The 27852-nt window shown below is 39.3% G+C and overlaps 1 protein-coding gene across 1 annotated transcript in view; it reads right to left on the reverse strand.

Moving 5' to 3' along the window:
• AGPS (alkylglycerone phosphate synthase) overlaps window positions 1-7243 on the reverse strand; it is a 132413-nt gene extending 125170 nt beyond the window's left edge. The window contains exon 1 of the mRNA XM_061135521.1: window positions 6984-7243. Coding sequence (XP_060991504.1) covers window positions 6984-7243 — 260 coding nt within the window. The remainder of the gene's footprint in view (window positions 1-6983) is intronic.
• Window positions 7244-27852: the final 20609 nt, after the last annotated feature.

Raw genomic sequence — 27852 nt, forward strand, 5'->3', positions numbered from 1 at the left:
AAAAGTCAAGGTAGTGGTTATCCTGGGGGGAGGTGGCACTGGAAACAAACATGAAGAGGGCTTCTGGGGTACTGGTAATACTGTCTCTTAATCTAAATACTATTAAGATAGATGTGTTCACTTTGTAAAAAGTAAGCTATAAACTAAAATTCATGCATTTACTTTTAGAATAAATTTGTAATAATTCAATAAAGTTTAACAAAAATAATAAGTACATATACAAATATTTATAACTATCCAGATAAGTTTATACTACCCCCAAATTATCCCAGGACCATCAGTGCTATGTGTACTATACTTGGAGACACACCAACATATCAAAGAAAGAAAAGGGGAAGGGAAGACCACATTCTGGGAACATCAATAATTCCAGTATGCAGCCAGAATACACAGTAGGTATCAGGAAATAAAAGATAGCCTGGAAAGGCTGATTTAGACAGATCCTCCTGGAGGACCCAAACTGCCCTACCAAGGACACTATAACATATTCAAGAGGCAATGCGGATAACACAAGCAAGCGATGCAGGTGGAAGACTTTTATTTTCCAAAAAGTTTTCAGCCCTTTCCCTCAATTTCTCCAAAAACATTCCAGCAAAATCTCCATTCTCCAGCCTCCAGCTTCCAATGTGGAGGAACTTCAGAAAGGTAACAGTCCTGTCCTCTCCCTAGCCCTCATATATTCACTCTTTCCCATGGTAAGAATGACTTTCACGGTTAGTTGCTTCTGAGAGGAGGCATTAAGAACCTGGGGTCAGCCTTTTCTCTGTCTCTCCAATCTATCGGCCATGGAGAGGTTATATGCGAGTCTTTCAGTGCCCTGTACGAGGCTCACCAGAGCTGGCTCTGCCCTTGCAGAGGAAACTTTCTGTGGTCCAGCATGACCTGTGACCGAGCACAACTAATGCAGGGCAAGTATCAGGCAGCCCTGATCTAAGCCATATACTCCAGCCAGCTTTATTGGTAATAAAGCTGACATTTTCATTCCATCTGTCTATATTCTGAATCTTACTTCTCAATTCATTCTGAACTCAGATGTGGGATAGAGGTATAACTAAATATTACTCCAAAGCTCAACAAATAGAGAGAGCAAACTCTACTCAGAATCCTTTGATTTGGTTTGGATTTGAAACTAACATACCAATCTGATAAAGATTAGTTTATTACTAATATCTTATTTCAAGAGTAAGAAAATAAAACCAAAAGGAGTTGCTTAGCACTTGCTTTTAAGGTATTCCATGAAGTATCTCATCTGACTACGACAGAACTCCATTTTTCTGCAGCCTAAAAAAAATCACTTAATTTACTACTATATATGTTTATTAAGTGACTGGAAGTGATAGCTCTATAGTAGAAACTTCCTGACATAAGAGGAAGTCTATTTACAGAAGATGTGGTCTATCTCAAAATGATACTTCCAATCTAAGAGAAGTATCATACCAAATAACCATGGAGGTTAAGTATTCAGGGTTTCTTATTCACTTATAGTAGAGAAAGAAATGGCAACCCACTCCAGTATCCTTGCCTGGAGAATACCATGGACAGAAGAGGCTGGAGGGCTACAGACCATGGGGTCACAGAGAGTCGGACACGACTGAGTGACTAGCACACATACACACACATTCACTTATAGTCCAAAGATAGTTAATTTACACCCAGGCAGTAAATTCCCTATTACTTCTTCTCTTCTCCTTTCTCCTCCAATCTGGGGTCATCCACAGTCCTCCTCTCCCTTTTATTCTCGACACCATCTTCTTTCACAAGTAAAACAACAAAATTCACTTGCAAAAGGAAACAGGTTGGTCTATGGTTTTAGACAATGTATTACATTTTCTTAAATTATGAATTTCATTTTGACAGGATCAAAATGAAAATTTATATAAAAATATATAAAACTTATATTTTATAATATGTAAGTACAATATAAACTAATGCTCTCTTAATTATGACACTCTATATGATCATGATCTATTCAATCACAAAAGATTTGAAACTTAGATGACAAAGAAAGTAACTTGATGATTACCAAGTAGGTAGCTTCCCCCTAGAGAACAAAGTCAAGTGCAGTAATACTGCATAGGTGAGAAATGCAGCCTATGGAGCAAGACAGATCGGAGTTGAATTGCTGTCTCTTTTATTTTGCAGTTGTGTGACTTTAGACAAGTCAACTACGCTAAGTCTCTACTTCTTCATTTGTAACATACATATAGTATCGCCTCCTTTTCAGAGCTATTGTGAAAATTAAATGAGATAATGTACACGCAGGATACCTGGTACATTAGGACTTAAGCAAATTAAAACTTCTATTACTACTATTACTAGAATTCCTAGTTAGGAACTCAAAGTAGGCTAGGTATAAAATTCAGCATAACTACTAAAGTAAGCTCTAAGTTTGTCAAATGACAGTAAATTGTAAGTCAGGTCACTTGTGCAAATAATCTTGTTGCAGGATTGCATCAGCTCTTACAGGCTTCAGGATGCCCTCCTGGGAAATATTTACGAGAGCTTAACTCACATTTTTCCTTCTGGAAAACATATACCAAGGTTCCTGTAGATGCTAAATAATACACTATTTTTTAAAGAATGGTGTATATAAATGACACTATGAGCAAGTAAATTACATAATTAACAGCTTTCTTAATCAGATATTCTTTTGATCTGAACTATAAAAGTTTACAACTGCTATAAAAATTGCCACAGAACAGTTTTGACTAATGCAAACTGCAAAGAGGTTGGAGTCAAAATTATAACTGTGCAAGTGGTTATTGGTAATGGAGGGACAGATGCGAACAAGGGTTCTTTTCCTTCTTTTTCGTAACACTATAATAACTTTTAAAAAATTGAAAAAAATTCAAAACCAAGGCATAAAAATGTCACATATTTGGCTGACATTTACTATGATTTTTAGGAATCTAAAACTGCATTCAGAACCAAGAGCAGAAAGAAATTGTTCATGGAGTAACAGGCACTTACAGGGAAACAGAAGTCCAAAAGTAAACCATCATACCCAAAACTCTACTCCACAACTTCAAATAAAGAAAATATATGTTCTTGGATAGAAGTAGTTAAAATCTACTCATAAGAGATCATGTGACAAGTGTAACAGGTTTTAAATATCAACTAATGCACAAACTTTCAAAATGCAAATCCATCCTCTTCTCTATTCTCATTGCCATCATCTGGAATTAATCCTTCATTATTTCCTTCATTATTATTCTGCTTTAACAATCTCCCTGAATGGATCTTCCCATATCCATCCTCATCCTTCTCCAATCCATTCTTAACCTTGCAGCTACAGTGATTGCTCTCCAACCCAAATCCAATCTGATCACATCCCTTCTCAGCTTAATTCCTTTAAGGGCTCTCCATCACCAAGCCTCCTATGCTGCTTTGTTTCTTTTCATTCTATGTCACATGATGATCTGACATACTGTATTTACTTGTCTGTTACACTATCTCCATTCCAAATAGAATTTAAGTCTACAAGGGTAGAATTTTTGTTCACTGTTATATGCTGCATAGTAAGCACTCAAACATTCACACATAAATGACTGAAAGAATGAAAGGACTGATGACCTACAGGCCAAAGGCCTCCATGACCACCTGCTCATGCCCTCCTTTTAACTTACTCCCACCTCTACCAATACTGAATCATCTAATTACCAAAATACAAGGTGCACTTTCCTGCCCTCCTGCTTTGCCATATGCTATGACTTCTGTCTGGCATACCAACGCTCCTCACCACCAAATCAACCTGCCACACTATCGTCCATATTTTAAAACCGTCTTCAGAAAGCTTCTTCTGAAGCCCTAGACAGAATATATCACTCTTTCCTCTGTGCTACATCTGTATCTACATTGGCTCTATTCAAAATGTGCTGGAATGTGCACCTCCCTTGCTAGATTGAATTTTTTGAGGCCAAGGACTATTATCTCTTTACTTCCAGTACCTAAGACAACATCTATCATAAAGCAACTACTCAAAAAATAAATAAATAAAGCAACTACTCTATAAATGTTAAGTAAATTGACATATACATGACTACCCTGTAAGAGGAATGAAAGCATGAAGTTTCAAGAAGTTACTCCTCTAATTCCAAGATGATAACCAGCCATGAGATAAAAGAATTTCAACCAATGACATCATCCCAGGTAATAAAAGGAGTTATACAAATAACATACATGACCAAATCCTTCCAAAATAACGATATACAGTCACATTCACACTTCACTAGAAATACACACTGGCTCCTTCCTGCTCCATCACTTGTCTTCCCTTTCGGCTCTGCTCTGGTGCTGGTAAACTGAGATCCAGCTGCTGCTGCTGCTGCTGCTAAGTCGCTTCAGTGTCCAACTCTGTGCGACCCCATAGACAGCAGCCCACCAGGCTCCCCCGTCCCTGGGATTCTCCAGGCAAGAACACTGGAGTGGGTTGCCATTTCCTTCTCCAATGCGTTAAAGTGAAAAGTGAAAGTGAAGTCACTCAGTTGTGTCCGACTCTTCCCGACCCCATGGACTGCAGCCCACCAGGCTCCTCCATCCACGGGATTTTCCAGGCAAGAGTACTGGAGCGGGGTGCCATTGCCTTCTCCAGAGATCCAGCTAAGCAGTAGGAAGTAGAAGGGACACCTGGGTCCCCATGAAAAACACATTAAGCAGACCACTCTTGTGAAGGAGCTTTTGATGCTTCATGTAATACAAGTTTTGTGTTCCCTCATACTATTATTAAAACTTTAACACAGTTGTACAGGATTAGATTTTCCCACGTCTAATCCTGAAGGAAACACCAGGGCCTTTAGTGGCATAGATTACATGCAGTTGGGCCGTCAGTCCATGGAGCAGCTACAGAAGGCCTCCCAGACTAGGCACCCTCAGCTGTGGGAAGCCTCATCCATTATCCCATTGTGCCTTCCAAACATTACTATTTTTCTCTAAATGCTGGAAATAAAGGCCCTAAATCCAACTCTAAGGAACACTTGTCCTCTCTACTTAGTTCAAGAGTGTGAACCTGCATATAAATATACAATCATACACATGCACACAAAAGAATGGAATAAATGTATATTAAACCATTAGAAAACTTCAAAGTTTTCAATTCAATCACAGCTAATATAACTTCAAATGAAGCCAGAGGCCACAATGTGACCCTTGATTCCTTCCTCCCCCACCATTCAGTAACGAAGTTATGGAAAATTTGCCTCCTAATACTTTTTCAAATAGATCGCCCACTCCCAGCATTATGCCTGAGTTCAGAATCACAGCATTTCTCATTGGGATATTAGTCTTCTAAATAAATGGTTTAGTCTTTTAAATCTCTTGGACCCAATCAAAACTGCATCTCCCATTTGTTGAGGGGTTATGAAATCAGCACTGCACTGAGCATTTGATCACTTTCTCACAGCAACAACACAAAGCAAGACTTACTGTCCTCATTTTCACAGATGAGGGGTCTAAAGCTCTGAGAGAGGCTAAGTAACTTGCCCAAGGTCACGCAGCTGGAACTGTGGAGTGGAAATTCAAACTCAAATCCATGTTCCCCAAAACCATATGTTCAACTGCTTAAACCTTCAACTCAATCCCCAGTGTGACCTTTCTAAAGGTAAATGTAATCATGTTTTACTGTACATAAAATCTTGTAAACAAGACAACCTATCTGCTCCTCATCCCAAGCTATCCTCACCTCTTCCTGCAACATTTAACTCTTAGCAGTTCAACCTCTCATTGCTTTACTTGTGAACACAGCTTTTTCACCAAGAATGTTTTTCTCCCTTGGCAGGCTACTTCCAGAACAACCTTCAAGATTTACTCAGGCAATCCCTACCCCGGAAAGCCTTCACCCTAATAAATAAATAACCAAAACTGGGTTAAGTGACTATTTGCTAAGGTTATCAGCTAACTTTCTTATCATACTGTATTATAACTTTTATCTTCTTGGGTTATCAGTTCCTTAGGAGTAAATACTGCATTTTTAAATCTCTACATTCTTAGAACAGTGAGTATGCAGTAGGACTCATGAATATTGAATTAATGAATGAATTCATCAGAAACAGTACAGTTTAACAATTTGGCCCTAAAGTCAACTTGGCGAGCCTTGGAAAACTAACCAGGCACACAGTGAACCTGCCTAAATCTTGTTTATTTCCTCATCTATAAAATGAAAGATAACTGCACCTTCCTCACAGTTTGGAGAGGAGTAAAAGAAATTAGATTTAGCACAGTCTCTGACATTGAAAGTACACATTAAACATTAGCAACTTTTTTTTCACTTTCAAAGTTTATCCGTGCTGACAAAGCCACATCTCAAATAAATAAGAGCTTTCCCTAGTGGTTTGCATCAGAGCTTAACAGTTCTCCAAAAAGTCTTAAGATATCTTACAAACAACCTCACCCTCAAACAAGGATCTTTCAGCTTTTGGTTACAGCAGAGCTCAGTAGCTACCACCACACCCTAAATCACTAGCAGTGTCTTCTATTTATTGCTTCTTCCCATCCCTCGATTTCCTCCTCCCTCAAAGACCATGCCCCTAAAGCAGGCAGAAATCCACCCCAGAAACCAACAGCAGCACCTTCTTCCAGGAACTGCCACCTCACACCCAAGCTAGAGCGAATTTGAAGAGATCCATCATTTGGTACAAACTTCCTTGGAGAATCATAATTAAACCCCTTCTATTTATTCGAAGACGCTAGCTTCCTAAGTATTAAGACAGACAATGAATTTCTGGCATTATGAATCCAAGAAAAAAGGTCCCCTGAAAGCCTTCCCCAATAAGAGTTCTTCAGGTTTATTACTCTCAAATAGTGACCAAAACCCATTTCATCCTGCTTGTCATCTACGCTCTCTTAAGAGAGATGGTCCGCACTTTCAGGGACCGGAATGCCTTCCCCCATCCCATGTCACCTCCCTTCCCACCTCGCCCGTGCCCTCCCGCAGCACAGGCCCGGCCTGGTCCTTCACCAGCGGCTGGCTCAACAGAGACGTCACTCACCGCTTCTTGGGGATGATGCCCGACTCCTGAGCGGCGGGAGTGGCAGTGGGCGCCGCCGTGGCGGTCGCCGCGGCTCTCCGCGCTTTGCAATCACTGGTACTCAGAGCTTCCTGCGGCCGGCCCAGCAGATGGCCTGAAAGAACCCGCAGCCTCCGCCCGGCGCGGTCCCGCTCCGGGTCCCGGTCCCGGTCCGCTGCGGACCCGGAGCCCGCGCCCGCGCCCGCGGCCGTCCCGCCCGCCGCAGCCGCCGCCTCCGCCATGGCGTTCGCCTTGTGCCGCCGCCCGAGGCCGCTGGGCTCGGGTGAAAGGTCACTCAGAGCGGCGCCGGGCGCGACCATTCGCTGCGGCGCATCCCGGCAGCCACCGCGGCGACTGGGCGGCGGGCTCCGTGCGCCTGGATCTTCTTATTTTCGGCTCCCGCCCACCGCAGCCGCCCGCCGGCACGGTCACGCCCCAGACCGCTGACACCTGTCAGGAAGGTGAGTTCGAGCGGTCCCGGGATTGGCCCGGCCCGAGTCAGGCTACATCTGGAGCCAAACCGCAAGCGCTCCCCGAGGTGACCTAGTGCGCTGGGTGGTCTTCTCGGGTGTGGCCTGAACCTCCGGAGTAGCAGGAGCAGACGCCTCGGACCATCTGGGGACCTGACGAGCGAACCAACGCCATCATTTCCTGGTCTCCGCTTCTGCTCTCCCTCCCTGCGGGGGTCACTAAAAAAGTAACTCAAAACTGATTGGTTGCCTATAACCATCAAAGCAAATTCCTGTCATTTTCTCATCACCTGCTTCGAGCCTGGCATTGTGCTCAATGCTAGATCTCAAGTAAGTAAGCTTTGAAAAAACTGAAATGAGAAAACAGACTCGGAGACACTTAGGTTGCCCAAAGGCGTGCACCTAGTAAATACTAATGCTGAGTTGCAACCTAGGTTCCCTTTCTGTGGCTACTGGGTGTTTCACCCTTCTTTTTCTTCCTTTTGCTAATAGTGCGAAAGTTTTCTATTGCTATAGATAAAATTGTTATTGTTTGGTCGCTAACTCTTGTCTAACTCTTTCGCAGCTCCACGGACTGTAGCCCTCCAGGCTCCGCTGTCCATGGGATTTCCCTGGCAAAAATACTTAGTGAATTGCCATTTCTTTCTCCCAAAAGTCTTAGATTTCTTGCCAGAATGCTGTATAAGCAACAACTGCCTCAGAATCTTTTTGGAATAGGACAGGTCTATTAATTTTTGCTTGAGTCCCAGAGAGCTCAATCTAATACTAATTGTCATGCCTTAAATGTAAATATAGTTAACTGACTCCCACAGTCTTTTCCATATTGAGGTTGAACATCCTTCTTGCCAACTCTCAGAAGACAAAATTTATAAATTTTGCCAATATCAACAATAATAAAAATCTTACTTCCTGGGTGATGGAAAATTTGATATAAACCAAAATTATAGTTTTGGTGTAAACTATTATAGCATTGGAAAAACTGATTATATATATTTCAAATATGTGCACAGTAATGAAACACATGTAGGCAGTAAAAACACTTTACATAACTAAATAATGTGGTATGAGATGCAAAAGCGTTTAAGCCTGTGCTTCATCTACGTGATAAAATTAGTTAGTTAGGAATTGGGATATATGTGGGGAAGAAACTGTGATACTAAGTGAAATAAGTGTGATGTAGGTTACATTGGTGAAGGATTTCCTAACCCCTCCCCTTACAAGAGCAAAGCTCAAGCAGAGTGCCTTGTTACTTATTTCATCCTTCCTAAGAGAAACAGATATTTCACTTGAGGCATGGTCCATTGAGTTTGAGCAAACTCTGAGAGATAGTGAAGGACAGGGAAGCATGGCATGTTGTAGTCCATGGGGTCACAAAGAGTCGGAAGCGACTGAGCAACTGAACAACAATGGTCCGTTGAGAGTCCCTCCAAAGGCAAAACCTCAGTGATAATCACATGCAGCAGGGCCATCTCCACAAACTTATTCCTTCTGAGTCCTGGAACTTGGCCCTTAATAACTTAGATCCCCATGGAGAGTGCCCTTTATTTGCATTTACAACATTTCTTCTAATATGAAGCACAAAAAAGTGAAATTAACTCCTGAAACATGCCCCAAATTTCTTTACTGCACTGACTTTCATTGCTTATCTTCAGAGTTAATTAGTGATCCTTGAGTGAAGGAATTCTTGAATTTTATACATTTTTATTAGGAAATGAGAAAAAGTAAACCAAAGTATAATTTATCATAGATCAAAAACCCGTGTAACTTTCACCTAGACTGAAAAATAGAGGGTTGCCAGCACCCCAGAAGTCCCTCTTATGCCCTCTCCCAGTCAGTTCACCCTTTATACCTGTCAAAGGTAACCACTGTCCTGAGTTTTATGATATATATTTCCTTGGTTTTTTATGTTTATCAATAAAGCATGTATATGTTTCCTATTTTTTGCATTTATATGAATAGTATGATATAGTATATTCTTTTGTGTCTGCTTTCATTCACTCAACATTATGAGATTCATTCATATTGTTGCATGTATTTGCAGTATGTTCATTTTCCTTGATGTATAGTATTCCGTTGAATGTGTGTACCAGGGTTTTTTCTACAATTAATGGAGTTGTTTCCAGTTTGTTTTTTGTTGTGGATATGGTTGCTATAAATATTCTTACATGTGTCTCTAGGTGGACATATAGATGAATTTCTGTAACATACCCATCTAAGGGTGGAATTTCTAGGTCATCAAAGATGCATACATTTAATAGATAATGAAATACCAGACTTTTCCAAAGGGATTGTACAAAATCTATTCCAGCTTCATAGGATACTTCCCATATTTATTTATTTAAAACTAAATGGACTGACAATAACATGTCAGAACGCTCGTATGGGAACACTCCTAAGCTGCTGGAATAGATTTTGAACAATTCCTTTGGCTTTCCTGGTGGCACAGTGGTGAAGAATCTGCCTGCAATGCAGAAGACCCAGGTTTGATCCTGGGTTGGGAATATCCCCTGGAGGAGGGAATGGCTACCTACTCCAGTATTCTTGCCTGGAAAATCCCATGGACAGAGGAGTCTGGCAGGCTGCAGTCCATGATGTCACAAAGAGTAGGACACAAATGAGCAACGAACACTTTCACTTTTCATAATACCTTTGGAAAAGCCTGGCATTTCATTATCTATTAAATATATGCATACTTGAGGACTTAGAAATTCTACTCTTAGATGAGTACGTTACAGAAATTCATCTACATGTCCGCCTAGAGACATTTTATAGCAATCTTACCCAAAACAGTCCCAAACTGTAAACAACTCTACTAATTGTAGAATAAACTCTGGTATACAATTATATACTGTTGGACTTCCCTGGTGACTCAGTGGTAGAGAATCCACCTGCAGCGTGGAAGACACAGGTGCAGTCCCTGGGTTGGGAAGATACCCTGGAGAAGGAAATGGCAACCCACTCCAGTATTTTTGCCTGGGAAATCCCATGGACAGAGAAGCCTGGTGGGCTACAGTCCATGGGGTCATAAGAGTCAGACACGACTTAGTGACTAAACAACAACAATAAAGATAGATCTCCTGTATTATCGTCTAGAAGCCTTAGAGTTTTTCCATTCAGATTTATAACTACAGGTTACCTGGGATTGATTTTTACTTACGGTGTGGAGATCAGGTTTCTTTTTTTTCCCCCAGTATGAGTATTCACTTGTTTCAGCACTACTTGTTGAAAATACCTTGTTCTACATGACCACCTTTGTCATAAATCAACTGTTGACATAGCATTAGTCTCTTTCTAGGCTCTGTATTATATTCCATTGGTCTGTTTATCTACCTTATGCCAGTATCACACTGGTTTAGCTACTCTTTATTTTTTTCCATCTTCTACATAGAATTATATCATTTGTGAATAGTAACACTTGATTTTTCCTCTCCATCCTTTTTCTTGTTTTAGTCAACTGCCTAGAACCTCCAATAGAATATTGAAGACAAGTTGTAGTAGTGGCACCTTTATCTTGTTCCTGATTTCAAAGGGAAATCTTTCAACACTTCACCAGTGTTTCAACAGGGTTGCTGAGTTTTTGTTTCTTTTTTTTTTAACAAATCTTTTAGCAGATTAAGGAATTCCGTTTTTAATCCTAGTTTGCTGAGAGTTTTTATCATGATTGGAAATGAGTTTTATCAGATTTTTTCCTGTACCTGTTGAGATGATCGTAGGATTTTTCTCTTTTATTCTGTTCATATGGTAAATTACATGGATTGGTTTTCCACTCTTCAGCCAACCTTGCAATGCTGGCATGAACCCAACCTGATCATGACATACTGGCCTTTTTATATATCATTGAATATAGAATAGTATTAAATTTTTGTTTAATATTTTGTGTTATGTTTACAAGTAAGGTTGGTCTGTTATTTTCCTTCTTTTAATAGAAACATATCAGATTTTTCTGGTCTCATGAAACAAGCTAGTGAGTACTTCTTTGTTTTCTAGGCTCAAGAAGAGTTTATGTAAGATTGATCATTATTTCTTCCTTAAATGTTTGCTACAATTTACCAAAGAAACAATCTGAACCTAGAGTTTTCTTTATGGGAAGATCTTTTTATTAAAAGATTAAATAGTTTAATGCTACTCAGATTTTTTGTATCTGCTTGTTTTGGTTTTTAAGTTTTTTTTAGCACATTGTCTGCTTCATTTACATTTTCAAGTTTAATAACATAGAGTTTTTCATAGTATCTTCTATTATCACTTAATGTCCATAGAATCTTTGGTAATGTCCTACTTTTTTATTCTCAATACTGATTATTTTGCTATCTCTCTTTTTTTAAATCAATTTACTAGGCATTTAGCAATTTTATTACTTTTTTAAAAGACCAACTTTTGACTTTGTTGATCCAATTATATGTATGCTTTTTTAAAATTAATTTCTACTTATATTATTTCCTATCTTCCAGTTTTTTCCTAATTTTTTTAAATGAATGCTTAGCTCATTGGTTTCTCAGTCTTTTGTTGTGTTTCTTTTCTGATATTTACATTTAGGGCTATAAATTTCTCTATAAGCAATTAACTTCAAGTTTTGATAACATTATTTGCATGGTTTTTCAGTTCCAAATAGTTTCCACTTGTATTTGAAAAGAATGATTTGTATTCTCTCTTGTTTAAGAGTATAGTGTTCCGCCTATACAAATTTGATCTAATGATTGTATTGTTCAAGTATTGTTCTATATTCAAGTATTATATTCAAGTATTCAAGTTCAAGTATTGTTTTATATATTGTATTGTTTTATATCCCAACAGATATTTTTTTACTTATTTTACCAGTTATCGAAGTATGTTAAAATCTCCCACTATCATTATGGATTTATCTCTTTTTCCTTCTACTGCTAATCTTTGCTTTCAGTACTTTGAACCTGTATATTAAATGTCAAAATTATTATATTTTCTTGATGAATTGAGCCTTTTATAATTATCAAATATCCCTCTTGCTTTCTAATAATGATTTTTGCCTTAAAGTTTAACTATGGCAGCTTGTATGTGAGTGTGGAGAGTAAGCGGGTGGCCTTATCCTATGACTTACAATCTTATTGTATTCATATGTTTTAGATGTGGCTCTTGTAAATAGCATTTAGTTGTTTTCTTTAGAAAGTATTAGCACAAAATCTTGGATCACTTAACCTATTTAAATTTAATTCATTTACTGATATATATGGTGTAATGGCTAACAGCATTAGCCTCATTCCCAGACAGACATAGGTTTGAATATTGGCCCCACTATTGATCAGAAAGATGTGTTGTCTCAAGCTTGTCACATTAATATCTTTGGGCTCAGCCCCTTGTCTATAAAGTTGGGATAGTAATAACAACTTCCCAGGGTTATTAAAGGATTAATGAGCAAGAATATAGTAAATTCCAACTGCTATTATGGAAGTCAGAGTGAGGTTGGTATAAGGATGACAGCCCTCCTACATAAGATAAGGCACCCTAGTGGGAAGAGAAATGAGGTTGAATGAGAAATGTGAAACCAAATCTGAGGAGCACTGAAAACTTAGCAGAAGAGTAAACATTGATCTGGTGGAAGTTATTTTAAGTTCTTAAGCAGAGAATCAGCATGACAATCCGGAAAGCCCAGTACTCTAGAATTCATTCTTGAGTAGAAGTTTCCGATCAGGTATACCTGCGAAGCTGTCCGTAGTTGTAAAAAGAAGCTCTACCAGCAAATGGTGAAGACATAAAAAACTCCTACAAAAAAGTTTGTAGGAGTTAGCAATGTTTTTGAATGACAGGAAAGCATTTAACCGTGGTTAGCTGTCTGCTTCAGTAAAGGGCACTGAGTTAGCTCGAGAAGTGAAGATGTTTAATGGGAAAGTGCCTACAGGTGGTTCTATGTTCTGTCGCAATACCATTTTAATATTTTATATGTCACAATCACCCTATATAGGGAAAGTAGGAGGAACTGCACTAATTAGCCAAATTATTTGGTTAGAGTTGAAAGTACTTTATGTTTTATAGCTGCTCTGCTACTAGCTTATTATGCAATCTAAAACTGTTTCTTGATTTCTTCATATTTTAGATGAGAATAATTTCTGACCTGCCCACCTCTCAGATTTATTGAAAAATCATAAATATACAAGGACTTTGGAAACCAAAGTCAAAAATTATTTTAATTATTTTCTTTAGACCAGATTAAAATTAAGATTTGCTATTTATCAGTCAGTATTTTAAGCCAGTAAACATTTAAAGTTTTGCTTTTAGGTAAACTTAAGCTCTTTGGACTCTAAGATTTCTTTATAAATCTTAAAAATCAAGAACCCCCCCCAAAGAGCTTTTGTTTATGTTTATATCTACCTACATATCTACCTATACCATATAAGAAATTAAAATTTTAAAATATTTAAAATACTTCTTTATCAATTTATTTTAAAATAATGATGATCAACCAATACATATTTATATAAATAAAATATTTTACTAAAAAAACTATATTTGGGGGGGAACATAAGAAAAATGGCTTTCCTTCACATTTTTTCAAACTGATATTTTACTTAATAGAAGACAGTTTAATTCTCATGTCTGCTTCTGAATTCAGTCAGTTGAAATACCACATGCCACGTAACTACCGAAAATCTCCATATTGTACCTATGAGAGAATCAGAGTGAAAAAGATAAATAATGCCTTGGTCTGTTTTGAAAATAGTTTTGACCTTAATCACTCCCTGAAAGGGTTTGGAAGACCCAACAAAGATTCCCAGATCACATTTAAGAACTGCTACTCTAAAGTATCTCTATAGATATATACTAAAACATTTTCTGGGTAAGCTCTAAACAACAGAATGCTAAAAGTAATTAACACTCTTGCCACAAAGTGGTATGAAATGCCCACTATTCATAAACCAAAGGTGTTAAAAATATTTAAAGAATAATTTCACATTTTTATACATTCTAAATGAAATACATATTTTTAAATTTCATACAATCACATTTTGAAAGTGATTCCTGCACTTCAAAAACAGATTTCCAAGTCCAGTTCACATATGAATAGAAATTTAATTCTTATAAATGGGGTAGCTAAATTTAGTGTGACTTTTGTGTTGTAACATGATAGCTTAAGCTATCTTATAAAATCAGGTTCACTCCTATGTTAGTCTTACAATATTATTTATATCGGTGCATTTAAATCAGTGGTAAAGAGTTAAAAGGATGTTCCCAAGGTCATTTTTTAATGCTGTGGAGATGATAGCTTGGCAAAATTCTTTATTCACAAATCCTAGCATTTGAACTTTTCATATCTCCAGGTTTCTTAGCCCTCCTCATCAGTGCTTTCATGTGTGTGGCCAACAATGATGGAGCACCCAGGAACAAGTGATATTCTCACAGGCAAGTCTTTTCTGTGCTAATTCATTCCCATCAGAATTGTTTTGTTTTTTTCCCATAGATCAGAAGTGTTCTTTGGAGGGTAGGGAAAGGGTGGCTTTGAGTACACTGAGACTCTCCAGAGCACCAGAGAGAGCCAGGTTTGAGGATATTGTAGCATAAATCAGGGGCCTAGACTCAGCTCTGGCAAATCTGCTTTAGGACAACAGACACTTTGAGGAATTTCTACTAGAACTTACTGAGGAAGTAATTTGCTGCTTAACCCTCCCAGGTGGCATACTCTCTACTCACATTTCCCATTATTTTTTTTTAAAGAATTGACTTCTGGATGGGGACACTACTGATTTGGGTTGTAGGATTATAGTATGAGAAGCTATTGTGAGTATATTTGGAGTACACACACCTCTAATGGTCACTCTGTCATTATGCTTTTACAGAGAATCAAATTTTCTCCTTAGTCTAACTGAACCATGGCACTGCCTCTCACTACCCCACCAATCACATCTTGATGCCTGAGGAAGTATATAAGCTACTTTAAACTGGGTGATTTGTGTTTGTTTTGTTTTTTTCATGCCATGCGGCATATGATCTTAGTTCCCAGACTGGGGATCAAACCCATGACCCCCTGAAGTGGAGGTGCAGAATCTCACCCACTGAACCACCAGGAAAGTCCCTGAATTAGGTTTTTAAAATGATCTATTAACCACCAATGAGCTTCCTGGGCTCAATGGTAGTAAAGAATCCACCTGTCAAGCAGGAGAGGCAGGTTTGATCTCTGGGTCGGGAAGATCCCCTGAAGAAGGAAATGGCAACCCACTGCAGTATTCTTGCCTGGGAAATTACATGGACAGGAGCCTGTTAAGCCACAGTTCATGGGGTTGCAAAGAGGCAGACACCATTTAGCAACTAAACAACAACATTAACCACCAACGCAGTGTTTCTACTGCAGCCCTATAGCTACCATTTAAAATAGCAATATCTGGTTTTGCAATCTACTTTTTAAATGTTGACATATTAAATGACTTTTTCATGCAAGATATATGGTAGCTTTTTCATGTTCTTCTTACTCTTTTTCCTTATTTTTAACACCCCTTCTTCTTATTTTTTCTTTCTTTTAAGCCTTTTTCTCTTCTGTTTTTTCTACATGGGTCAGTATAATGCAGGACTAGAGAAAGGTGAAGAAATAAAGTATTCAGGGTCATAAAGTGAGCAATAAAATTGATTCATGAGCCAAGAGACAAAGTCACGGGAAGACAGCCAAGGCTAATGCCAGGAGGTCCCTGCAGAGGAAGACAAAGCAGGAAACACATCCCAAAATAAAGGCCTATGTAGAACAACTGATAGCCAGACCAGAAGGCAGGCACGCGAGGAGGGTCTAAATGGAAGCCAACTAATTCTGTTAAAGGGGTCATTTTCTAAAATACACTCTTTAAAGACATTGTCTGACCCTCTCTAAAGGCAGTCTTCAAAATAGATCCTTGATCCAGCTTACTTTAAACTTGTGTGCAAAATAGTTGTGTGTTTAAAGTGTTAGACAATTTTTCATTTCTGTTTCGAAGGCATTCAAACACCAGGTACTAACAGCACATTCATTTCTTTTTAAAAAATGCCAAAGCTACTGGATCCAAAGTAATATTCTAATTTGCTTGTATGTGGTAGGAGGAGGACAGTGTTGAAATTCACATAACTGGAATTTTAATTATAGTCAGTTCTAACACTATTTTTGTGGTGAGCTATCATCAATTTTTAAACCCATCCATTTAATCACAATTCAGGTTAGAAGCAGACATTGTCTATATAGAGTCGGGTCAGAGGATGATTCCCCAGAGAGCAGGCAGGAGGCTCGTAGAGGGGTCAACACCAAGAAGCCTCCCACAGGGAAGCAGTGCACCAGCTGGAAGAACGTGACACTAGATGCAGTAATAATCATGGAGAGATCTAGGCCCTGCTGCAGCCAGGGGTTCTACAAAGGTGGGGGGGGGGGGGGATGTTTGAGTGAATGAGCCACTTTTCATGCTAGTTCTGAGTGTTCCTGGGGTTAGGAAAATCACTGGGGGTTAGGAAAATCATCCTTCGTTGACTATGCACTGTCCTACCCTTTGTGCCTTAACTGCAAGTACATTTGAAGTCATGGTAAGTACCATCCCAAGTTCTAACGAGTTTTCTAAAACTCCATCACTGAAGGAGTATATTTATTATAACTAAACTACAGATCTTCCAGGTTCCCAGCAGATCTTAAAATGTCAGAGAAAAAATCGCATAAATTCAGAATTCAGCATATGAATATGTGAAGTCCCCACAAAAATGTGTAAAAATTAAGTTTTATTAATACCTTTGAATAAATAATATAGTGCAGGATGATGACCAGTTATGCAAATTGCCTACAATAAAAACATATTTCTGCTAAATAACATTTTCTTTAGAACCAATCCGTGAGAACAACAGGTAAACTTCTGCTTCCCAGATTTGAGATAAGATTATTAAAATTACCTTGTCTTATGGGAGAAGACATATCAATGGGAGAAGACATATCAATGGGAGAAGACAATGTTTTCAATTTGCATCCAAATAATCCAATGCAGATGATAAGCAAAGGAGACATTAAGGATTAAGGTGTTTGGAGAATAGGTCAGACAAAAATGGTCATGTTAAAGCTGGGTGATGGCACATATATACTCCCTACTTTTGTATAATGTTTCAAATTTTCCATAATTAAAATTTTATATTTAAAATTTTTTAACTTTTATCTTTTAAATTACTATTTCAAATATAGTAAATGTGATTGCAAAAAATCTAGACAGGATAGTAGCGTGAAGGAAAAGGGGAAAGACATTTTAGCATGCATAACCTTTCCCAGTATTCAAATATCAAATAAGATGAGAATTGTTGTTCAGTTGCTCAGTCGGGTCCGACTTTTTTGCGACCCCATGGACTGCAGCACGCCAGGCTTTCCTGTGCTTCACCATCTCCCAGAGCTTGCTCAAACTCATGTCCATTGAGTCAGTGATGCCATCCAACCATCTCATCCTCTGTCATTCCCTTCTCTTCCTGTCGTCAGTCTTTCCCAGCATCAGGATCTTTTCTAATGAGTCGGCCCTTTGCATCAGGTGGCCAAAGTACTGGAGCTTTAGCATCAGCATCAGTCCTTCCAATGAATATTCAGAACTGATTTCCTTTAGGATTGACTGGTTTGACCTTGCAGTCCAAGGGATTCTCAAGAGTCTTCTCCAACACCATAGTTCAAAAGCATCAATTCTTTGGCTCTCAGCCTTCTTCATGGTCCTGCTCTCACATCCATACGTGACTACTGGAAAAATCATAACTCTGACTACACAGACCTTTGTCAGCAAAGTAATGTCTCTGCTTTTTAATATGCTTTCTAGGTTTGTCATAGCTTTTCTTCCAAGGATCAAGTGTCTTTTAATTTCATGGCTGCAGTCACCATCTGCAGTGATTTTGGAGCCCAAGAGAATAAAGCCTGTCACTGTTTCCACTGTGTCCCCATCTATTTGTTATGAAGTGATGAGACTGGATGCCATGATCTTCATTTTTTGAAGGCTGAGTTTTAAGCCAGCCTTTCACTCTCCTCTTTCACTTTCATCAAGAGGCTCTTTAGTTCCTCTTCACTTTCTGCCATAAGGATGGTGTCATCTGCATATCTGAGGTTATTGATGTTTCTCCCGGCTGTCTTGATCCAGCTTGTGCTTCATCCAGCCCAGCATTTCACAAGGTTTATTCTGTATATAAGTTAAATAAGCAAGGTGACAATATACAGCCTTGATGTACTCCTTTCCTGATTTGGAACCAGCCTGTGGTTCCATGTCCGGTTCTAACTGTTGCAAGTAACGCACCATCATTTCTGCCTCCTTCAGCTGGTCAGACAGACCACCCCAGTACTAAGTGGGAGAGGAAACACGGGAGACAAGGATCACTGAGGACCATTTTGGAGGCTGGCTACTACCTGGAAATAGAAATACCCTTAAATATTAGAGATAAGGTATATAAAAATGGACTTGCAGGGGTTGTCTTTAAGTGAAATATATTTGGACCCCAGTCCATCTGGGATGGTTATATTACCAAAGAGGGAGCCAAACAATAACTTCCAGTTATTTAAAACTTTCAAGATACCTAATGCTATAAATCCCCATGTACAAAAGCAAACTACCCTATGAAGAAATCTAGAGGATTGCTGATTTTATCTTCCTTCAAAACTGAAGAGAACACCAATGGCAAGTTCGTTAAAGTCTTTTTATTGCCACCTTTCCTTGTGGCTCAGCTGGTAAAGAATCTGCCTGCAATGCGGGAGACCTGGGTTCAATCCCTGGGTTGGGAAGATCCCCTGGAGAAGGGAAAGGCTACCTAGTCCAGTATTCTGACCTGTAGAATTCCATGGACCGTATAGTCAATGGGATCGCAAACAGTGGGACACAACTGAGCGACTTTCACATATATACATTCCCGAATAGGGTTATGCATGCCTCTGCCAAAGGTCAGTTCCTAATTTCTAGCTGCGTTCCTGGTAGACTTCTGTCTGACTTGGCATAAGTGTTCTAACCTGGCTTTTTGTTCTTATTCTTAACAATTCCAACCAAAGAATCATGATGGAAGGGAGAGAAAATACAGCAATGGGTTTTGCCCTTAACTTAAAATCTCAACAAGAGAAGAAAATAATCACCATATTCACAACTAGAAGTCTTGAAGAAAACATGGGAAACTTTTTAAACTGACAGTCCTAACTATCCTTAGGCCTCAGTTTATATATATCAAATTAAAGTTATACTTCAGTCTCTTTCTCTGTATTCATCTCTAAATCCACACTTACATATTGATTTCTAGCACCAGTAGTTTTTAAAAATAGTAGTTTTAGGGTTTCCTACCATACTTTCATGGTGTGATCACTCATACCATGATCTTGGATTGCAAAGTCAAGTGGACCTTAGGAAGCATCACTACAAATAAAGCTAGTGGAGGTGATGGAATTCCAGTTGAGCTATTTCAAATCCTAAAAGATGATGCTGTGAAAGTGCTGCACTCAATATACCAGCAAATTTGGAAAATTCAGCAGTGGCCACAGAAATGGAAAAGGTCAGTTTTCATTCCAATCCCAAAGAAGGGGGATATCAAAGAATGTTCATATTACTTTGAACATTTGCACTCATTTCACATCCTAGCAAAGTAATGCTCAAAATTCTCCAAGCTAGGCTTCAACAATATATGAACCTAGAACTTCCAGATGTTCAAGCTGGATTTAGAAAAGGCAGAGGAACCAGAGATCAAGAAAGTGGAAGAGGAGAGTGAAAAATCTGGCTTAAAACTCAACCTTCAAAAAATGAAGATCATGGCATCCGGTCCCATCACTTCATGGCAAATAGATGAGGAAACAATGGAAACAGTGACAGGCTTTATTTTCTTGGGCTCCAAAATCACTGCAGATGGTGACTGCAGCCATGAAATTAAAAGACACTTGCTTCTTGGAAGAAAAGCTATGACAAATTTAGACAGCGTATTAAAAACTAGAGACATTACTTTGCTGCATTTATCAAGACTCCTTCAACATGGTTACTATGTATAAAGGGAAATTATGTTGTTCATGAATTCTCATAGTAGTTCAGTTTGGTTCAGTCACTCAGTCGCATCTGACTCTTTATGACCTCATGGACTGCAGCCTGCCAGGCCTCCCTGTAGCTCATTACTTTGGGCTTCCCTGGTAGCTCAGCTGGTAAAGAATCCACCTGCAATGCAGGAGACCTCAGTTTGATTCCTGGGTTGAGAAGATCCACTGAAGAAGGGATAGGCTAGCCACTCCAGTGTTCATGGGCTTCCCTGGTGGCTTACCTGGTAAAGAATCATCCTGTAATACGGGAGACCTGGCTTCAGTCCCTGGGTTGAGAAGATTCCCTGGAGAAGGGAACAGCAACCCACTCCAGCATTCTTGCCTGGAGAATTCCATGGACTGTCGCAAAGTGTCAGACACGACCGAGCAACTTTCAGTTTCTTACTATGCCAACAAAGGTCGGTATAGTCAGTTACGGTTTTTCCAGTCGTCATATATGGATGTGAGAGTTGGACCATAAAGAAGGCTGAGAGCCAAAGAATTGATGCTTTTGAACTGTGGTATTGGAGAAGACTCTTGAGAGTCCCTTGGACTCCAAGGAGATCAAACCAGTCAATCCTAAAGGAAATCAATCCTGAATATTTATTGGAAGGACTGATGCTGAAGCTGAAGTTCCAATACTTTGGCCACCTGATGTGAAGGGCTGACTCATTAGAAAAGACCCTCATGGTGGGAAAGATTGAGGGCAGGAGGAGAAGGGAATGACAGAGGATGAGATGGTTGGATGACATCACTGACTCAATGGACATGAGTTTGAGCAAGTTCCGGGAGATGATGAAGGACAGGGTAGCCTGGCGTGCTGCAGTCCGTGGGGTCGCAAAGAGTCAGACACGACTGAGCGACTGCACACCAACAGCAAGCATACTTTCAGAATGCAAACCATCAGTGCAAATAACTCAACCCAGTAACTTAATAACAGTTGAAGTAGATAAGTTCCATAGTCCTCCAGACAGTCACATTTTCTCAACTGTGATAGTGATCAGATTATAAGGTGTGTCATCTATTGACAAGTAAGTATCTTCTCATCAAAAATAGAGACTAATGACATACTCCAAAGTAACTCTGTAATTGGTAAGCTCTGAAAACTAGAGAGTGTTATTTAGGTGTAGTATAAGGGAAAAGGAAAGACTGAGTGATACATTTTCACTTTCATAAAAGCTATCATGGAAGAAATAAGCTTTCTAATAGTTTTACTCTGGTAAAAGTGAGATTTCATCAATTTTATAATTAGTTTAAAAAATAAGCTTTTGAGTGAAAAGAGTTTAATGCAATGATCATTCATTCTAATAATCACTATTAATAATTATCTCTTTCCAACCCAATAGTACTATAGTACCCTATAATTCTAAGATGGAGATTTCTTTTTGAGTCCTCTCTTGATGTGATCAGAACATGTAGAATTATTTTGTTGTCATATATTTTCTCCTTGTGAAGATAATTCATTGGTATCTCTTCAGAGGATGCTTTTTGGATTTCACTTGAAAGAATAAAGCACCTATACTACATTCATCCCACCAAAATTAAAACATTTTGTTCTATAACAGAGAATTAAATAAGATGAAGAGGCTGTCCTCTCTGGTTCATTCTCTATGAGTTATTTATCAGCCAAATAGTGTGGGTTTTGTTTTTAGGTTCACTTTAACAGACTCTTTCTCCTCAGTAAAAACCACGTTGTTGAACACAGCAGTACATATAATTCTTTTCTCATGTCTTTATTTTTTAAGAATTCTCACAGACTGATTATCAGCCATAGATAAAAATTTATTCTGTATACTTTGCATGTGTGTATGAAGTAAGGGGCAAAAAAGGGTACTGTAGAAAACAAATCTTGTTTTATGCAAACATGTAGGGAACCCTCAAATACTCTATTTAATATTTCACTAAAGAATAATTAATGTCAGATTCTTTCCTAAGAGCAAGTTTTGATGGCCCTTCCCTGGGTCGGGAAGATCCCCTGGAGAAGGAAATGGCAACCCACTCCAGTATTCTTGCCTAGAGAACCCCATGGACAGAGGAGCCTGGTGGGCTACAGTCCACAGGGTCGCAGAGTCAGACACTACTGAGCGACTACACACACACACACACACACACACACACACACACACACGGCAGCTGTGGGATCTTATTTCCCCAACCAGGGATCAAACTCAGGCCTAGAAGTGGAAGCTCCAGATCCTAAGCACTAGACTGCCAGAGAATTCCCTGTCATTCTATTTTTTACCTTGGAAGAGAAACAAAACCTCTTAAAAAGTAGCAAAAGGTTAAATGGAATTCCTAATACTAGAAAGGAGAGAAAGTGAAAGTCACTCAGTTGTGTCTGACTCTGTGACCCAATGGACTATACAGTCCATGGAATTCTCCAGGTCAGAATGCTGGAGTGGGTAGCCGTTCCCTCCTCCAGGGGATGTTCCCAACCCAGGGATCAAACCCAGGTCTCCCACATTGCAGGGGAATTCTTTACCAGCTGAGCCAGCAGGGAAGCCCAAGAATACTAGAGTGGGTAGCCTATCCCTTCTCCAGCGGATCTTCCCGGCCCAGGAATCAAACCGGGGTCTCCTGCATTGCAGGTGGATTCTTTACCAGCTGAGCTACCAGGGAGGACAACCCTAATTTACTCTAATTTTCATATATATAAAAGTACTAAAATCAACAAAATAATAATATCAGTTCTTTAGGAAAGTATCAATCCCTGGCTCAGATTAATATGGTTAATACGGTTTCTTAGAATCAATGCTAAATACACTTATTTTATAACATAATAGCAGACAATCCACATAAGGAAAAAATAACAGGTAAGTCTGCTTCAGGCCACAATTAAAATGCCCACAAATATTTAATATGATTGGAGAAAAACTACTAAAACTTTCACTCTGTTTCACTTTCCATTTCTCATTCTGTGACTAATAATTGCTTATTGGTTTAGGTAAAACTTATGGCTTTAGCCTTGAACTGGAATGTTGGGATATCTAGAGTAATAAATGGGAAATTAAATATAAAATATTTTTTAAATTGATGTTTTAGTACAGTTGTAAAGTATGTACACACACATACTCTCTCCTTCTCCCTCTCTCTCTCTCACACAAACACACCAAAAACAAATGTACCATGACAGGAGGAACTGTTTACATCAGGGTCGGGATTCTTACACTCTACCCTAGAGTTTGTCTGGTGACCACACGTCAGGTCGGCGTCTGTACACCTGGCCCTGATACTCTGTCTAGAGCTGGTCTGACCCCAAAGCTCGATTGGGCACTTTCCGGAAAATGGGATATTCTGCAATTTTCCCTTGGGAAGGAGAGAAAAGAAGAATATGGATTGCAGGAATCTGCCACTTTGGAAATTAACTAGTCCGGGGTTCTCCAACATAAATTCTGTATGGTGCTAGTTCTTCTGGGTACAGGGAACATTTCGGTGGTTCTTCCATCATAAATTTGGAAAACATTTCCCACTATAACTCTGCCCCGTTGAAGTCACATTACCTATTAGCTTTATAAAGGATCTGAAAATTCTTTGTAATAGTATGTTTACCCACAGAATGGTTTTCCCCCTAACACCTATTTATATCTTTTTGGGATGCATTGGCTTAAATTATAAGGTCCTACAGAGCAAGAGCTCAATATGAATAGCCAAGGCCAGTGTCCAAAGGATTATGATCATTGATCAGTCATTTTGTAAATGGTGGGCCAAAGCTGTCAGTCCAAAATTTAAATTACAGATGTCCTGAATGATAGTGATGGAAGCATATTTTTAACATTTGAAGATGATACTAAAGTCTAAATCTATGTAATGAATGTTTTTTTTCTTAGCTGTAAGGTTAAGTTCAGCCAATAGGGCAGAACTGAGCCTTTTAGACAAACCTGAAAAGTTTATTGCACACACAGATACTCACATGTACACATATAAATACAATGTTTTTGTACATGGAAGCCATAATCAAGATGGGTGACCAAGGTCTGTGACATTGCTAATTTCCTGGGTGTAAAAATAAGAATTCAAGATAATATTGAAATATTCAACAAATGGTAGTGTAGAAGAAACAAGGAGTGTATTTCTTAGTTACAATGAAGGGAGAGGTGCAGGTTTAGAAAAATATTGTAAAAAGAATAGAAAGGTATTTAACAGTATCTCAACACAGAATCATAAGCCTTCCAAATGTATTCCTGTGTTTCTTACTTGAGAGGATGATGTTTGCTGTGATAGAGTTGTATATGGGGGGGATGGGATTAGCAGCTCTGTCTTTGGTATTCAAGTTGAATTAGCAGCAATATTATAGACAGAAGGGGGTTCAGAAAAAGTTTCATGTTTGTATGAAATGGACAGATTATCTCCTACCCTAAATCCCATGAATAATCCTCATTATCCTCTTTCAGCTTTTTATCCAGAAAAAGAAAAGAATCATGTTTGTGCATTTATCCATTTGTTTAGAAAGTGACCTTCTAGGACTGCATCTTTGGCATGTTTTGGGTGGGTGTAAGCATCCTGGGGGTGTTCAACAAATGATGATAAAGAAGTTTAGATGAAGAGCACAAAGTCAGACAGTTAATAAGGTCCAATTCAGGATTCTTAATGCCCAAGTTTCTAGCAAAACCAACTCTCACTTACATCACTTTCAAACTGTCTGGGTTTTAAAGCATATTGATTTTGTTTCCTTAAGGAAATTTACTCAAGTAGTTCTGTTAAGTGTTGATTTGCAATGCCAGCAAATCTCATGCTGCATTATCATGGAAATAGCAAATATTTTGAAGACATGTACAGTCAAAGACATGTTTTGTTCTATTATCTTTCCCTTGGCTGGGGAAAAAGAGGACTTGCTATAGAATAGCAGGATTAGTGGACTGCAAAACGAATTACTCTTCATTCATGTGAAATCATGAACTTCTAGTTACTGTTTTCATATTCTGTCATGCATAACATTTTTACCAAACCTAGCCTGAAATTTATGCAAGTTATTAGTCATTATCACCTACAGTACAGGCCTCAAGTCAATGACATCAGCTCTCTTATTGGATATATTCTTTAAATTTCCAATCAAAGTGTCTGTATAGTCTATAACTCACAAGGTGATTAGTTCACAGTCTTCCCAATATATTTTAGAGTTGCAGCTTCCAAGAGCTGATATTGGTGGCACCGCTAATAACTGTTATTGTCGTTCTGTCCCCAAGGCATGTCTGACTCTTTTGCAGCCCCATGGACTGTAGCCCAATGGGCTCCTCTGTCCATATGATTTCCCAGGCAAGAATACTGGAGTGGGTTGCCATTTCCTTCCCCAGGGCATCTTCCTGACCTAGGGATAAAACCTGAGTCTCCTGCATTGGCAAGGCGGGTTCTTTACCACTGAACCACCAGAGAAGCCCATTAATAACTAATTTTTTCAAATTGACTGGTGCTACCACTTTTTCTAATCTCTAAAGAAATCCAAAAGCTCTCCCTGACTTGTCTGCTGTCTTTCCCCTTCTATCCCAGCCATCACCAAGTTAAGTTACACCAGAAGAGGAATTGCCTTTTCCTCACTATTCTTACTACCATAGCCTATGCCAGGCCACTTCTCCTGACTCCTGACCAATCTAACTTCTCCAGGTTCCCACTTTTGAAGTTTTCTTACATACATTTCTGCCAGAATAGTCTCAGTAAAGTACCATTTATATTACCCTGTAGTAAATCTGACTACTACAGACCATGGTAACTTCAAAGTACCCATAGTACTTATTTATAGCTCAATGCTTAATGAAGTATTCCCAGGTGATTTCATGTGAATTCATTTTATCTTCCTTGCTGCTGCTGCTGCTAAGTTGCTTCTGTCGTGTCCGACTCTGTGCGACCCCATAGACAGCAGCCCACCAGGCTCCCCCATCCCTGGGATTCTCCAGGCAAGAACACTGGAGTGCGTTGCCATTTCCTTCTCCAATGCATGAAAGTGAGAAGTGAAAGTGAAGTCCCTCAGTCGTGTTGGACTCTTAGTGACCCCATGGACTGCAGCCTACCAGGCTCCTCCGTCCATGGGAGTTTCCAGGCAAGAGCACTGGAGCGGGGTGCCATCGCCTTCTCGAGGAGAGTGTGTTTCATGTTTGTTTGTTTGTTTTGTTTTTTTTCATTCAGCTGCTGTAGCCCTAACATAAGACTTGTTCAAGATCAACCCTCACGGTCAAGTCCTAGCCAATTATTAACTTAAATGTGCCATAGGATATTCTGTGCTATGCTAAGAAGAGGTCAGTTCCCATACCTTTCTGTAGTCATTCACTCATCAGATATTACCAAGCAATCTCTGTATATCAAGTATCATGCAATTACAAGAAATATAATCTTTGCCTTGAAGGAACTTGTAGGAGAGTCAAACAGTGCGCTGAGGACTTAGAATTGAAGTATGTATGGGTGGGTGCTTTGGGGCAACCAGAGGAAACAAAACTAAATTAGACTGAGAATAGTAAGGAGTGGAACATCATTGTCCAAATTGTGTTTCCCAGCTCACTAGTCCTGAAAAATTCTCTGTGAAAAAACAAACAAGATGCTATGGTCAAATAAATGTGGGAAAGGCTGGCCAGTGTTACTTCTTTTCCCAAAGAGTCAGTCACAAAGCCCATTAGCACACTAACTGTCTAAAGAAACCTGTGGGAAACCCCAGGCATGAAATACAGATTCCCCAGTTATTGAGAGAGAAGTGGTGATTGGAACCTTCGGAATGGGTAAGGTCACTGAGGGACTGAAGCTGAACAGAGGCCTGGGGCCAAGGACAAGGAGAAAACCAACATTGAAGTGCGGTGTGGCCCACTGGGAGGCTCAGGTGAGCTGGCCAGGGATGTGGGGATATCCCAAAGCAAAGTGGGAAACCAGGGGCAGAGGGAGGGGAGAGAACTTCGAGGGAGAGTTGACCAGAAACATCAGAGGACTACATGAAGACATTAGAGTGTCCCCTGGGTTTAGCAATCAAGTGTTTATTAGGGACCTTGGCAAGAATGTCATCAAGGGAATGTTGGACAGAAAGGGATTGCAGTGGATTGGGGCTGTGCGGAAAGAGAGACGGTAAGTATGGATTAGACTTCTGAGAAATTTGGCTGTAAAGGGTTGGGATTAGTACAGGAAGAGAATAAGAATGTTGAACAAGGGTTATTTTACAATGAGGAAACTTGAACCCTTTTATATGCTAAGGGAAAAGAGCCCAGTAGGAAAGGTTAAGATACAGAGGAGTTGGCGTGAAAGGTGCTTGGTAAGGCTAGATAACTGAGAAATGGAGAAGGAGGCGGATCACAGGTGAGGCAGAAGTAGCCACTACAGAAAAGAGCTACCTTTTCTGCTGGGCGAAAAAGACAGGCTGAAAGAGAAAGTTATTAATAATGTTAATATTCTTTGAGGACCTACTCTGTGTCAGGTGTAAGTGGCTTACATAAGTTGCCTCATTTAATTCTTA

The sequence above is a fragment of the Dama dama genome, chromosome 33, assembly GCF_033118175.1.
Source record: "Dama dama isolate Ldn47 chromosome 33, ASM3311817v1, whole genome shotgun sequence".
Lineage (NCBI taxonomy): Eukaryota > Metazoa > Chordata > Mammalia > Artiodactyla > Cervidae > Dama > Dama dama.